Here is a 15,818-nt window from a genome sequence, read left to right as displayed (position 1 = left end):
TTTTCTTCAAGCACTTTCATTCCAACCAAAAAATTTTTTAAACTTTTGATTCATTTCTTCTAAGAATTCAAGTTGAGTTGTGCTCATATTGGGTTTTCCTCTGAGGCAATGCTTATAGATGTTTTGGAGTCATTCTTTTCTTCATTCTTCGTTCTGTTTTTTGTTTGACATTCTTCCAACCTACTTTCTCACTTCAGATTTTATATTAGGGCTGGGCTGTGCATTGCTCTCAGATAGAAGGTCTGGCCTGATCTTGGTGTTGCTTTTAGGGAATATTGACTGTTGTGTTATTCCAGAATCTCAGAGACAAAGTGGGGACTGGCAAGCTTTCAATACTCCCAAGATGGATTGACCCATGGAAAAATCTGATTGCTGCCTTCCTGAGTTGAGCTCTGCGAGTTCCTGAGCTGAGTTTGGATCAGAGCAAGAGTAGTTTTCTGCTGGACTCTGCCCTTTTAACTAGATGGAATGTTCTCTTGACTCAGAGTGGTGGAACCATAGGCTCCCCTTTGGTCTGGGATTTTTGCTTGATAATTCTCTTCAAGCCAGACTAGATTTTGGAAGTTAGACCTTGCTTTGTGCCTGCTACTGATGCTAGATTGTAAATCATTTCCTTTCTTGGGTATACTGTCCAGGTTTCCCTTTCCCACTCCTTTCTAGAGCCTCAGCCTAGGACTGAATAATGAATAACCAAGGGGCCATTTGGCCCCACTTCCTGTCACAGTGCCATTTTGGGTCTAGGGGTACCTTCCTCTTGCCCTAATACACAGCTTTTCCCTGGGTGCTGGAGTGTTCCACAAGCAGCTTGCTTGTAGTCTGATTTGCCCCCAGAGTCCTCAGATCTTCCTGTTTCTCTCCATAAGCCCAGCGAGGCTGGATAAAGGACTCACTGTGATTTTTTCTGGACTTCCCATCAGGATTCATTTTGGTGCATTTTCTAGATTTGTTAAAGAGGAGCTTACAGAGAAAATCTCACTACATTGCTTCCCATCACTTTCACTGCTCCTTCCTCTCCCTTCCCTACAATGCCAGTGACTTCCTATACAGGAGACTCCTTGGTCAGTAGTACTTACCTCCATTAATAGAGTCTTCTCATGTCATTGTCATTCCTACAGTGTATTGCCTGTGTCTGGCTCACATGCTCCATGCCCTAATAGCAGGTTTCCTCTAGGCAGGGACAGACCAGCACAATTTGTCCTGCCCAGGGAAATGTGGAAAAAGGGTAAAGTGGGAGAGCCTTTGAATGCCCACAAATTGAGTTCTAGCTTTTTCTTAGTAGACCACAGTGTTTCATCCCCCTGTTAACATTTTTCTTTTCTTAGTCTTTCTTTTTCCCTTAATTTCTCCTTCCCCCTCCTCATCATATCTCTGGTTAGCTCCTACCACTTGTAGCCAGGTTCTGGATGTCAGAAATAAAAATCTCCACTCGTTTCAGCCTGAGGAGCAGGGTAGGAAGAAGGGCACTTATATGATTACTGTTCTCTACTCCAAAGAGCTAAGAGATTCCTGAAAGTGTATCAGCAGAAGCCTTTTCCCAGCCCTGTCTCCTCTCCACAGAATTTTAGGGCTCCATATTGCAGAAAGTAAAAATTCTTTGCTGCTTTAGATCTCTCTGGATCCCTGCCCTCAGGACCAGATGGGCTAGGATGGTCAGTGCTGAGGAAAGCAGCAGAAACAATGGTCACGGATTTAAAGGACATTTCTGGGCAGTAACTCATGTACAAGGGTTTAACCTAAAGGAAAAAATACACAGAAATTCTGAATGTGCCTTCAGCCTGCAGTCTGTGACTAGATAATTTTCAAGGTCCACAAGCCCAGCTATTGGGTGATCTGAGCTTTATTCCTGCTGTCTTTCCTTGATGCATTCAAGGAGAAGGCAAAATAGTTCACCCCTTGGTATTGCCCAAGTATCACATCCCCACCCCCCTGAATCCAGTATGAGAGGTGAGCAAGAATAAAGATGAATCTCACTATCTACCCTAGAGAAGGCAGGCCAGTTTTTCCCTTACTTTTTCTATTGGAGAGAAAGTCAGTTAAGCTTGACTGTGGGAATCTGGGGGTGGGGAGAAAGGAAAATGCTTTTCTTCCTTGTGAGGGAGGGAATATTTGTTGAGTGTGACCTGATAAAGCAGTGAGTGCTTTCTCTCTTGGCAGTTCGTACTTGCAATGGGCAACTATCTCAACAATGGACAGCCCAAGACCAACAAGACCACAGGCTTCAAAATCAACTTCTTAACTGAGGTAAGGAGTCTGGTAGGCTCAAAGCCAGAAGTGAGGAAGGTCTGGACTAGGGTTGTGGTCTTGGGCAGATGAAGAGACATATTATGCAGGAAGAATTGACATATTTTGAAGTAAGAGATAAATGAAAAGGAAAATAATTGAAATTAAATTTGAATGTTGGAACCTAAGGGGCTAGAAATGTAGATTAGAAACAATGGGAAATTTTGATAAAGAGTTAATTTTGAGGGATTAATGAAGGGTTAACTTGTACATGTTATTTTGCATGTCTATACTGTTTTTTACTTGTCACTGGAATATCTTTGGGAAGACATCTATAAGCTATTATGGGTCAGAATCAGCAAGGCCTAAAGGTAAAAATTTGGAGACAGAGTTATGAAAACTCAAGGAAATTTGTTCCACAGAAAAAATCAGAAAAGGAACATGGGAGTGTTTATTTTTCTGAGAATACACCTTATGTTTTCCATAATTGTTGGGAAAAAAAGAAAAAGAAAACTTTGATTTGTGAATTTTTTAGAATGATAAATAAAATGTTTAAATGGAAGTGTTTTGACTATGTTTCCTGACCTATACTCCTCAAAAATAATTATTTGCAATTATGTGACAGGAAAATTTGAACACAAAAATGTCTGTTGCACTTAATCATTATAGTTCCTATCCATTGAGTATATAGTGATAGCATATAAAAGCTTTGAATTTAAAAAAAAAAAAGGTTCACTTCTCCAAGGGCAGAAGAGAAGGAGGGGGTTGCCAATGTCATTCCAAGAAAAAAAAATTCAATAATTCAGAGCCTTTTTTACCTAATTTTTGAGCCAAGAGTTGGTAAATATGTTACTATCCTCCTGACGAGGCCTCAAAGGGACTAGCAGTAGAGGGAGATACTGGTAGGCCCCTCTACAGTTATCTTTTTCACAATTGTAACTTTCCTAATCACAGTTTCAATATACTGTGTTTTGACATAAGAAATCAAACGGGAATTTGGGTGAGTTTTGCAGAAGAAGCCATAGACAGCACATAAAGAGTAGCAGAGGACACCGAAAAAAATTTAATAATATCAACCCATGTTTTACAAGAAGGTAGTATCAACACCCCATGAAAAAAAAAAGAAAAAATTCAGACTTTTCTGGTATGAAAGGAAGACCAAAAATTTTATGCATTTTCCAGATTGCTGGGCACCACACCCCTCACCCCTTGATATGGAAGGATAATAATTATATTTATTTCTCTCAAAATTACTAACAAGGAGATTATTGTCTGACTTGATCAAAATACTTAGAACAGAGAAGAACAATATTTTTTCCCATTGGTATTTTTTTCCAGTTATGTATATATGCTTTTCAACATTCATTTTTATAGGATTTTGTGTTCCAAATTTTTTGTCCTTCCCTCCTTCTTCCCCAACACAGCAAGCAATATTTATAAGTTATAATTGCACAATTCTTTAAAACATATTTCCATCATGCTGTGCAAGAAAAATCAGACTTAAAGGGGGAAAAACACAAGGAAAAAACACATAGAAAAAGTGAAAATGGTCCACATTAAGTCTCCATAGTTCTCTCTCTGAATGCAGGTGGCACTTTCTATCACAAGTCTATTAAAATTGTCTTGGATCATTGCATTACTAAAAAGAGCCAAGTCTATCACAATTGATCATCACATAATTTTGCTGTTGCTATGTACAGTGTTCTCCTGGTTCTACTAACTTCACTCAGCATCAGTTCATGTAAGTCTGTCCAGGTATTTCTAAAATTATCCTGCTGATAATTTCTTATAAAGCAAGAATATTTCATTACATTCATACCATAACTTATTCAGTCATTCCCTGATGGGCATCTCCTCAATTTCCAATTCCTTGCCAAAAACTAAGAATTGTAAAAGTTATAAAATAAATTCCCTTATGATCCTGTGACCTTGAAATCTACAAAGAAGTGGAAAATCCCTACTTCCTTTTTGAAAGGTGAGCATTTAAATATATCTGAATAAAGGCCTTCACCACCTATAGCAGTGAATTTTTCAGGATACAGAATATGAAGCCAAATTTCAACTGTATCATTGTATTTTCATTATCCTTATAAATCAAATGTATAATAGGAATTTGATGTCATATGACCAGTGTTTCAATTCTGACTCTTCTATTAACTATAAGTTAGTTCATCTTATTGGGCCTTAGGCAACCCCCTGTAAAATCAGGAGGTTGAACTAAATGATCTCTGATGATTGCTTCTAACTGAAAATACTGTAGTATAAGAACCAAATTGCTTCTAACCATAAATATGATAGCAAGTAAATCTGCTGGAATGTGATACTTTGATTAAAATCATCTATTAGAAACAAATCTTAGAATGAAGCAAGAACTAAGGACTAGAAGACTGTGTGCAATTAATGCCAAAGAAATATTGTGCCAGGTTCCCTCCCATGGCATGGAGATTCATTTGGGAAAATCACATGGCAAGCCTTCATAGTTTATCAGTTTCCCTAGGCTTTGGCACAGCTCTACCACAAATAGCCAGAAATGTTCCAGGCTTAATCTATGCAACATGGTAGAGAGATCACTGGTGCTAGTCTAGGAGCCTGGGATAAAGTGATTTCTTGCCTCGAATTTGCTGATATTAAAGAAAAATATATATAAATATTAATGATGTACTCTTCTTTAGGCAAAAGTCAACTAGAAACAATTTCATTTGCCATTAATCAAAATCCAAGCATCTTTAATCTAGGAAGAAAAGTGCCCAGAATGGTATTGTCCCCCTGTGGATTTTTCCCTACCTAAAAATAAGTTGAGGCAACATTTATAGGAATTTTGAATAAGGGAAAGAGCATATACTAGAGTATAATTTGTGGTTAATATTCCAGAACACTGTTGTTCAGTCATTCAATAGAGTGCAACTCTTCATGACCCCATGGATCATAACACTCCAAGCCTTTCTGTTCTCCATTTTCTCTCAAGGTCTGCCCAGTTCATGTTCATTATTTGTTTCCATGATAACCATCTATACATTTCATCCTCTTATCCCCTTTTCCTTTTGCTTTCAATCTTTCCCAAGGTCAGGGCCTTTTCCAGTGAATCCTATCTTATCATTATGTGGTCAAAGTATTTAAGCTATTAAGTATTAAATCAGTATTTAATAACCTTTCAATGAATAGTTCAAACTAAGCCTTTAAGTACTGACAGATTTGATTTCCTCGCTGGCCAAGGGACTCTCAAAAGTCTTTTTTAATATCACAGTTTGAAATTGTATGGCACTCAGCTTTCCTTATAGTCCAATTCTCACAACCATATATTGCGACTGGAAAAACCATGGTTTGCAGAGGGCCAGAACTCTAGAGAAGTATACTGGAAACAAGGATACTTACAAGAAGGTGCTAACTCAGTGGAATTGGTGAGATGATGGTTCTCTAGTTCACACATACTCAGTATGCTGTAATGATTTAATTGCAATGGGGTATTTAAGGGTTAAGAGAACTGGGGACACAGTCAGTCAGAATGAACAGACTGTGAAAGAGACAGACTGTGAAGGAGACAATAAAGAGTTTAGACTCTATTCCTGACCATCCTCATGGTGACTATCCTGCTGAGCCAAGACCTGCATGGAAAACCTCCAGAAAGCTAGCCCGGACATTACAATAGCTTTAGACCTTTGTCAGTGAGGTGATTTTTTTTTTAGTATGCTGTTCAGATTTGGCCATGTTTTCTTTCTAAGAAGCGTCTTTTAATTTCATGGCTGCAATCACTGTCTGCATTGATCCTTAAACCAAGAATATAAAATCCGACACTGCTTCCATTTCTTCTCCCTCTATGTGCCAGGAAATGACAAGGACCAGTTGCTAAGATCTTAATTTTTTTTTTTTTATGTTAAGCTTCAAGACAGCTATTACACATTTACCCTCATCAAGAGGCTTCTTAATTCTTCATTTTCTACCACTACAGTAATATCATCTGAATATCTGAGATTGTTGATATTTCTTCTAGCAACCTTAATTCCTGGTTTTGATTTATCCAGCTTAGAATTTCATGGGATGTACTCTGCATTTAAGTTAAATAAATAAGGTGATTATTGTCACCTCCCCATACTCCTTTTACATCTTAAACAGATTTATGTTCCATGTTTGATTCTGTGGTTTCTTGGCCCACCTACAGGTGCCTCAGGAGACAAGATGATTTCCCATCTTTTTGCAGATTTGCCACATTTTTTCATGATCTACACAGTCGTTACTCATTCCTCAATTCTCTCCTTGGCCTCTCCTCTCAGGGATTGAAAAGACTTCTACATCAGGGTTTCTTAAACTTTCTCTACTTGCAATCCCTTTTCGCCTGATGAATTTTTACTCAGCCTCAGATATATAAGTATATAAAATAGGTATACAAATCAAAGATTTATTGATAATAAATCATAAAGTTTATTTTAAAACAATTTAAAACAATTCTTTAGTATACATATAATTTTACCATTTTTGAAATATGAAAGCAAATGCATACTAATGAGATGGATGTGCTTGTTTATTTTTACATAAAGAATTTAATTCAGGAATTATGATAACTGTTGCCATCTTTTCACAATACCTGTGTTACATGATCCTATAGACTATAATAAAGCATTGGGATCCATAGTTTAAGAAGCTTTTTTCTAAATAACTTAAAGTCACTTCCCTTAGGTGATAGAATTTATAAGACCCAAAAACGTTTATCTCCTTTAATCCACTAAGAGGTAGGCCTTAATTTTTGTTCTAGCCACTGTTCTGAATATTTTTTTTTAACATTTTCAGTTGAACTAAAAAGCAAGTTTTAATATGCTTCCATGTTAATTATGCAATTCCAGAAAAATCATTAGTTACTTTTTTCTTTCCTCTTTTGTAAAACAAGGAAGAAGATTGGACTAGATGTCTACAAGTTGTAAATCTGTGACTGTATGAAAAATAAAATTTCACCTCAGATATTATCTGTGAAACCCCACTTATCTCTTTCTGTTTACTTTCTTCATCTATAAAATGAGAAACCTGGACTTGATGACTCTTAAGTAATCTAGTTTTGAATCAATGGAGGGAAAAGATTCAGGAACCCTAGCTATTAGGCCGCTCTTCACAGCCCCATTCTGTCTCTCCAGAGAATTTCTGATTAATTGCTACCTAGCCTTAATCATTGAATGGTTGCAACCTCATTCAAAATGAGAAATATTGAAGACCTTAAAAAGGCCAAGGTCTCCCACTGCATCCAGAGCCATCTCCAGTCATTCTGATTTACCTCTGGCCACTGACCCATATGGTTCTGGAGGGGAAACTGAGGCATGACCTTGCCCACCCCTCCGTCACTGAAATACAACTCACTTGCATGTCATGGCATCACCCCCCTGGTGTCATGGCCCTTCTTTGAAGGACAAACAAGAATAAAATCAATGATACTCCTATTCCATTTTGTTTGAATTTCTTAGACTTCCTAACTGCAGATCGGGAGCCCAGAAATCACTTCTTCCAGGGAGCCTCACCAGTTAAGCACCGATGAAGTCTTAAGGAAATCTTTAGCTTCTCCAGTCCCTTTTCCATTTCTACCACATGTGACCATATTGAATTTTTCCCTTGCCTGTTATTATTAACTGAAGTTAAACACTACAGCACAGAGTTTATATGTAAGCTGTTTTTGATTTCAGCAAACTGGTAGGATCAAATTCTAGCCTATAAGAGTATTTCAACACCGATGCCTTCTGAGAAAAATAAAATAAATCTCAAGATTTCACTTATAGATGCAGTGAGCATTTCCAAATGAGTGAGTATAGAGAACTGATGAACTTTTGAGTGCAAATTGAAGTATAATTTTCTCACTTGTAAAGTTTTCTTTGCTTTTTTTTGACAACTTGTCTAATATGGAAATATGTTTTGCCTGATTTCACATATATAATGGATATATTGCTTGTCTTCTTGAAATAAGTGGGGGGAAAGGCTAGAAGGAAAGAATTTGAAACTTAATTTTTTTAATGTTAAAAAATAAATTAAAAAACAAAACCTTATGAGCCTGAGTGAAAAAGTTCCGAAGTCAAAAAATCATAGGGTCACAGAACTAAAGCTTGAAAAGATCTTAGAGCTCATGTAGCCCAGCCCTTTACAGATGAGGAAACTGAGACCTCAAAAGATGGTGACTAGAACAAGGTCTCATAAGAAGTAGGAGACTGTGATCCTCCAACTCCAGATTTAGCCACCTTTTTCATATCATCTTAATTCCTGTTATGAAACCTAGGTTTGTTTGTTTTTTTAATTTCATCTTATTGTTAGCTGGCTTCTTCTCATGTTTTTTTTAAATAGCTTTTTATTGACAACATATGCATGAGTAATTTTTCAACAATAACCCTTGCAATCACTTCTGTTCCAACTTTTCCTTTCCTTCCCTCCACTCCCTCCTCTAGATGGCAGGCAGTCTCATACATGTTAAACATGTTAAAGTATATCTTAAATACAATATATGTGTGCATATTTATACAGTTCTCTTGTTGCACAAGAAAAATAAAATTTAGAAAGGTAAAAATAAACTGGGAAGAAAAACAAAAATGCAAGCAGTCCACATTCATTTCCCAGTGTTCTTTCTCTGGGTGTAGCTGGTTCTGTTCATCACTGATCAATTGGAACTGAATTGGATCTTCTCATTGCCGAAGATTTCCACTTCCATCAGAGTACATTCTCATATAGTATTGTTGTTGAAGTGTATAATGATCTCCTGGTTTTGCTCATTTCACTTAGCATCAGTTGATGTAAGTCTCTCCAAGCCTCTCTGTATTCATCCTGTTGGTCATTTCTTACAGAACAATAATATTCTATAACATTCATATACCATAATTTACCCAACCATTCTCCAATTGATGGGCATCCATTCACAAACATTTGAGCATATACAGGTCCCTTTCCCTTCTTTAGTATTTCTTTGGGATATAAGCCCAGTAGTAGCATTGCTGGGTCAAAGGGTATGCACAGTTTGATAACTTTTGGGGAATAGTTCCAAATTGTTCTCCAGAGTGGTTGGAGTCTTTCACAACTCCACCAACAATGTATCATGCCCTAGTTTTCCCACATCCCCTCCAACATTCATCATTATTTTTTCCTGCCATCCTAGTCAATCTGACAGGTGTGAAGTGGTATCTCAGAGTTGTCTTAATTTACATTTCTCTGATCAATAGTGATAATAGTGATTTGGAACACTCTTTCATATGAGTAGAAATAGTTTCAATTTCATCATCTGAAAATTGTCTGTTCATATCCTTTGACCATTTATCAACTGGAGAATGGCTTGATTTCTTATAAATTAGAGTCAGTTCTCTGTATATTTTGGAAATGAGGCCTTTATCAGAATCTTTAACTGTAGAGATGGTTTCCCAGTTTATTGCTTCCCTTCTAATCTTGTCTGCATTCATTTTGTTTGCAAAACTTTTTTACTGTTTTTTTAAAAATGTTTACAAAAGATTTTTAACTTGATATAATCAAAGTTTTCTATTTTGTGATCAATAAAGATCTCTAGTTCTTATTTGGTCACAAATTCTTTCCTTCTCCACAAGTCTGAGAGGTAAACTATCCTATGTTCTTCTAATTTATTCATAATCTCTCATTCTTTATGTCTAGATCATGAACTCATTTTGATATTATCTTGGTGTTTTGTGTTAAGTGTGGATCCATGCCTAGTTTCTGCCATATTAGTTTCCAATTTTCCCAGCAGTTTTTGTCAAGGGAACTAATGAAAAAAAAGTCAGATGAAGGTGGTCTAAGTGTACCTAATCTAAAGCTATATTATATAGCAGCAGTCACCAAAACCATTTGGTATTGGCTAAGAAATAGACCAGTCGATCAGTGGAACAGATTAGGTATAAAGGACAAAAAAGGGTACATCTATAGCAATCTAGTCTTTGACAAACCCAAAGATACCAATATTAGGGATAAAAATTCATTATTTGGGAAAAAACTGTTGGGAAAACTGGAAATCAGTATGGCAGAAATTAGATATGGATCCACACTTAACACCATATACCAAGATAAGATCAAAATGGGTCCATGATTTAGGCTTAAAGAATGACATCATAAATAGATTAGAGGAACAGAGGATAATCTACCTCTCAGACCTGTGGAGGAGGAAGGAATTTATGACCAGAGGAGAACTAGAGATCATTATTGATCACAAAATAGAAGATTTTGATTACATCAAACTAAAAAGTTTCTGTACAAACAATACTAATGCAAACAAGATTAGAAGGGAAGTAACAAATTGGGAAAACATTTTTAAAGTTAAAGGTTCTGATAAAGGTCTCATTTCCAAAATATATAGATAATTGATCCTAATTTATAAGAAATCAAACCATTCTCCAATTGATAAATGGTCAAAGGACATCAATTCATGTAAGTCTCTTCAAGCCTCTCTAAAATCATTCTGCTGATTGTTTTTTTGTAATAGAACAATAACATTCCATAATATTTTTTGCACATGTGGGTCCTTTTCCCTTTTTTCCTGTGACCTATTCTTAATGAAGCATATTTCTTTTTTTTTTTTTTTGAATTTTTTTTTTTATTTTATATATATATATATTCTACAATATTATCCCTTGCATTCATCCCTCCAATCTACCCCCCCTCCCTCCATTCCCTCCCCCCGACGACAGGCAACACCATACATTTTACATGTGTTACAATATAGTCTAGGTACAATACATGTGTGCAAATATCATTTTCTTGTTGCACAATAAACATTAGAATCCGAAGGTACATGCAACCTGGGCAGACAGATATTAGTGCTAACAATTTTCATTCCCCTCCCAGTGTTTCTTCTCTGGATGCAGCTACCCCTGTCCATCATTGATCAACTGGAAGTGAGTTGGATCTTCTTTATGTTGAAGATTTCCACTTCCATCAGAATACATCCCCATACAGTATTGTTGTTGAAGTGTACAGTGATCTTCTGGCTCTGCTCATTTCACTCAGCATCAGTTGATTTAAGTCTCTCCAGGCCTCTCTATATTCCTCCTGCTGGTCATTTCTTACCGAGCAATAATATTCCATAACCTAATGAAGCATATTTCATTGGCATTGCTTGTTGGCTCTTGGTGCCTGCTCAAAGGTTCCCTTCTTATTCATCAGTAAGGTCCAGAATAGCAATTACTCTTTTCACTTCCTCAACCTTTCAAAGTACAGAATTATCAAGGCAAGTCAAGAATGTTTCAGCGCACTGCTTTTGGCAGAGAAAGAGCTCTACTAGATATCAAGATAGTTAAAGTCTCCTATTATTATTGTATTATCTCAGGTCCCTTTCTGTGATGTTTCCTGACTGCCCTATTTCCTGTTGCACAGGAATAAGTAGTGTATTTGTAGTATAAGCTTTATCACCTACAATAATATTACAGCTAGGTAATACAATAATAAAATGTTAGAATTAGAATCAGGAAAATCTAAGTTTAAATCCTGCTTCAGATATATTATATCTGTGGCATCCCTAATATTTCTCAGCCTCAGTTTCTTCCTTTTTTAAATTGGAGATAATAATAGCACCTAACTCATATGGTAATTGTGAGGCTCAAAGTGCTTATATAAAAAGTTTTTTGTAAATATTAATGTACTTTATAAGTTCTAGCTATTTTTATTATTTTTATTTATTCATTTATTCACATAGTTATTTGTACAGCAAGTGGGGCTAAGTGATTTGCCTAGGGTCATATAGCTGCTAAATGTAAGTGTCTGAGGTCAAATTTGAACTCAGGTCTTCCTGACTTCAAGGTGGCTACTTTATCCACTGAATTATCTAGCTGCCCCTACTCAATTTATTTTCACTCAAATGCCTTCTATTTTCTCCATGTCTTGTTTTTCAGTGACCTTACATGAGGTTATCTTCTTCATGTATAATGCTACTATACTATTCTTTATATGATATTCCTTTTTCATAAATTATAACCCTCCCTGGGCCCATTCCAGCTACGAAATCTAATTCTTCTCCATCAAGTGTCAGCGATACCTATGATGTCAAATCTTCCCCCTTACATTCATATCAGTATTTCAGCTGGTTTATTATTTATATTGTAAGCATTTTGATATAATTAACCGAGACCTTGAGATTTATTGCTGGCTTTTCTCCTAGTCATTCTAGCTGTGATTTCTTCTTTCTCTAAATTTCTCTAACACTTTGTACTTTTTGTGTACTTACCATATACTATTTTATGTCATCATTATTTATGTACACATCTTATCTCCTCCATCATTTAGTAAGTGAAGAGCAAGGGTCATATTTTATCTATATTTGTATCACCCATAGTACATTGCACTTTTTTAATGAATGAATTACATCTAAATTCTGAAGCATGGTTGGATTTTTAGTCCATCTTACAGATTCCTTTCCATCGACATTTTTACCTGATGAAGGAACTTTACTTCCCAAACCTTTCTTTTTGATTGTCAGGGCAGTCCTTCCTCCCAAATAGGAGTTGTGTCAGGTGTCAGCATTGAAGCATCATCTAGGCAATGAGTTGTTTATTTGTTAGCTTAGTACCTTGGCTAATAAAAGAACATAGAATTCTGTCTAGTAACACCTCACTATAAACGTGCAGTAAGACTGAGGCATTGGGAGATTAGTGTAGAGAGAAAAAGGAATTATGCAGAGGGAGCTGAGGGTTTAAAGGAAATTTGGGGGAAGAGCTTTTGGACTGCTACCTAGGGAAAGAGCTAGGAGGCCAATGAGATAGAAGCAGGAACCCTGTCTTTGTCTAGTGACTTTGATCCAAACTACCTCAGTTTTGGCTTCTCTCCAATAGCTCAGTTGCATAGAACAGACCTTCTGTGGTCTATGTCAGCACTTGTTCTGGGGAGGGGGCTGGAGGATATTGCTTTCTGTGCTGTCTTCTATCTCCAGTGTCTATAATAAATTAGAGAGGATAAAACTGACACAATGAGCAATCTCTTCTGAGCTTTTGGAGAAGGCTACTTGGAGAATTGACTCTGATTTCTTAAAGGCCTCATGCCTGCAGTTATAGTTCCTGAACCCTACTCCTCAAGGATGACCCCATCTCCAAAATCTCTCCAGAACTGGCTTCTAGGAACCAAGAGACAGCTGCAATAAACTTGTAGCCTGCCTTGTAAGACCAGGCCTAATTATATAACCCTTAAAGGTTAACTGGAAAGGTAGAGAGGGTGCCAAGGTGTGGTCAAGACTCTTGGCTGTAGTTTACTAAGACAGTGAGAAGTTTAATAAAGTCATATACAGAAGGTGGAAGAGAAGGCCAAATGATGTGCAATTCAACCCTTGCTTTTTTACTCAGCCTATGGAATAAAAGGAGGGATCCATGGGAGAGGATAGTAGGAATCAGGTCAAATTGATTCTAAAATCATTGATATTTTTTGTTTTTCTATCACATTTATTTCCCAATATATCCTACCTCTATATAACAAAGAATAAGCCATTTAAGAAGCAATTCAGCACACTTAGCCAAATTTAACAGTGTATGCATTGTTCTATATTCACCCATTGTTCACCTTGGCAAAAAGGAGAAGGAAGTACAATTTCACTTTTGAGTCAAGCCTGAACACTATAATTACACATTGTTCAGTGTTGATTTTTATTGTCCTTTCCATTTTCATTGTTGCGGCTATTGTATAGATTATTTTCCTGGTTCTATTTACAACACTTTCTACAGTTCTTAGAGATCGTGCCATGCCATGTTCCTCCTCATTATTATGGGTTTTTAAAAAATAGTACAGTAATATTCCATCATTTGTTTAACCAATCCTGAATCAATAGGCATTTTTTTTTTTTTTTTGGTTTCTAATCTTTTGCGACGGGGGGAAGCTGCATGCATGGTGGATAAAGAGCTGGCCTTGAGATCAGAAAGACTTGAATTCAAGCCATATCTCTAATGTGTACTGCCTTTGTGATTCTGCCTCAGAGTTTTCTCATCTGAGAGTTCCCCCATACCAATAAAATCATAGGTCTGGTCCTTATGCCATCCTATTTTTGCTACTACAAAAAAGTGCTGCTATAATTCTTCCGTGCACAGTGCTTCTTTCTAGCTTTCAACCTCCTTAGAGTATATGTTTAGCTGTAGGAAGATCACTGGGTCAAAGAATAGGATATTTTAGTCACTTTCTTAATCTAGTTTCAAATTGCTTTCCAGAATGGAAAACCAGTTGAGAGCTCTACAAACTAGGGCATTAGTGTGAACAGGGTTAGGTTTCTAGACTAAGAAAGTAGCAAAGGTTAGGAAGAGATTCAAGATGAAGGGCAGTTTTTTCCCCAGAGAAAAGTGAAACTACAGAATTCATAAGAGGCACCACGAGGAAATATGTATCCCAATGTGCCCTCACATTTACATGGGGAGGACAAAAGTCTGGACTTTAGGTAGAAATGTATGGTGACCAGGAAATACTTAAGTAATCATCCTGACTTACTGCATGTCCCCTCTTTCCACCTGATCTCCGGCTGCCTGAAGAAGCAGCATTCTGATTTAATTTGTCCTTTTCCAGCTGAATTCAACAAAAACTGTAGATGGGAAATCCACCTTCCTACACATTCTTGCCAAATCACTGAGCCAACACTTCCCTGAACTCCTGGGATTTGCCAAGGACCTTCCTACTGTGCCCCTTGCTGCCAAAGGTAAGACAAATGCCAAAATAAGTGGTTGGAGTTGAGGGTAGGCAGCTGTATCTTGGCAATATAGGTGCAGCAGCCATATCCCTGGACATTCAGAACAAGTTGTGGGTTAGGTGGGGGAGGAGATGTCCAATGCCTTTCTAAGAAGGCTCTTCTTCCTATTTCTATCCTTTCTCAGTGAACCAGAGGATGTTAACGACTGATCTTACTGACCTGCACATCACCATCAGTGAGATCCAGACGGCTTGCCAGAAAATGCCTGCCACTAGTGATGATAAGTTTGCTGTGGTCATGACTGTATCCTCCCAAAAAAGAGCCTTCCTTCTCCTGTGCCAACAGCCAGAGCCTGTGGCTTTCCGGGACTGGATCATCCTCTCCTTAGAGATCTGGCCCTGAATACAAACCCCCAAGATGGACAGCAACATGGATCTTTCTTATACATGAATTGTTGTTATTATTTTAAGAGTTAGTGCTTCTTTAACCTTTTAGATTCTATAACACCTGTGAAAATGATAGTTCAAATATTTTCAACTTTCGTTTCTCAAATGAGAAAATTGAGAGAATTAATGTGATTTGCTCATAGATATAGAGCTAGAAGGATGTTCCCAACTTCTGACTTCTGACTTTAAAACCAGTCTTCTTCCCATTATAGCTTCTATGCTTTAAAAGGGGAAGAGAGACACAGAGATAGTGACAGAGACATAAACACACACACACACACACACACAGAGAGAGAGAGAGAGAGAGAGAGAGAGAGAGAGAGAGAGAGAGAGAGAGAGAGAGAAAGTTTTGTTTGTTTGTTTTTTCAGTCATGCTCACAGTATCCCAGTGAAGGATTAAATATCCTAGAACTTTAGAATATGTTAATACCAGGCTGTAATGGGTTCCTGAATAGGAAGAAGATGGGATGAAAGTGAAAGGGAACAATGTTCTATCGGCAGAGATTGGAGCACAAGAACTTGGTGATGGGAGTACCAAAGTGAAGTCT

The 15,818-nt window shown here is 37.1% G+C and overlaps 1 protein-coding gene across 8 annotated transcripts in view; it reads left to right on the top strand.

The window, feature by feature from the left end:
* GRID2IP (Grid2 interacting protein) overlaps window positions 1–15,818 on the top strand; it is a 149,376-nt gene that overhangs the window by 128,660 nt on the left and 4,898 nt on the right. For all 8 annotated transcript variants that reach the window (XM_074280038.1, XM_074280034.1, XM_074280033.1 and 5 more), the window contains 3 exons: window positions 2,155–2,241; window positions 14,704–14,833; window positions 15,009–15,127. In XM_074280038.1, the coding sequence (XP_074136139.1) occupies window positions 2,155–2,241; window positions 14,704–14,833; window positions 15,009–15,127 (336 nt within the window). The remainder of the gene's footprint in view (window positions 1–2,154; window positions 2,242–14,703; window positions 14,834–15,008; window positions 15,128–15,818) is intronic.

This window comes from Sminthopsis crassicaudata, chromosome 1 (genome assembly GCF_048593235.1).
Source record: "Sminthopsis crassicaudata isolate SCR6 chromosome 1, ASM4859323v1, whole genome shotgun sequence".
Lineage (NCBI taxonomy): Eukaryota > Metazoa > Chordata > Mammalia > Dasyuromorphia > Dasyuridae > Sminthopsis > Sminthopsis crassicaudata.
The sequence above is the reverse complement of the archived record's forward strand: the minus strand, read 5'-3'. Positions and strand labels throughout refer to the sequence as shown.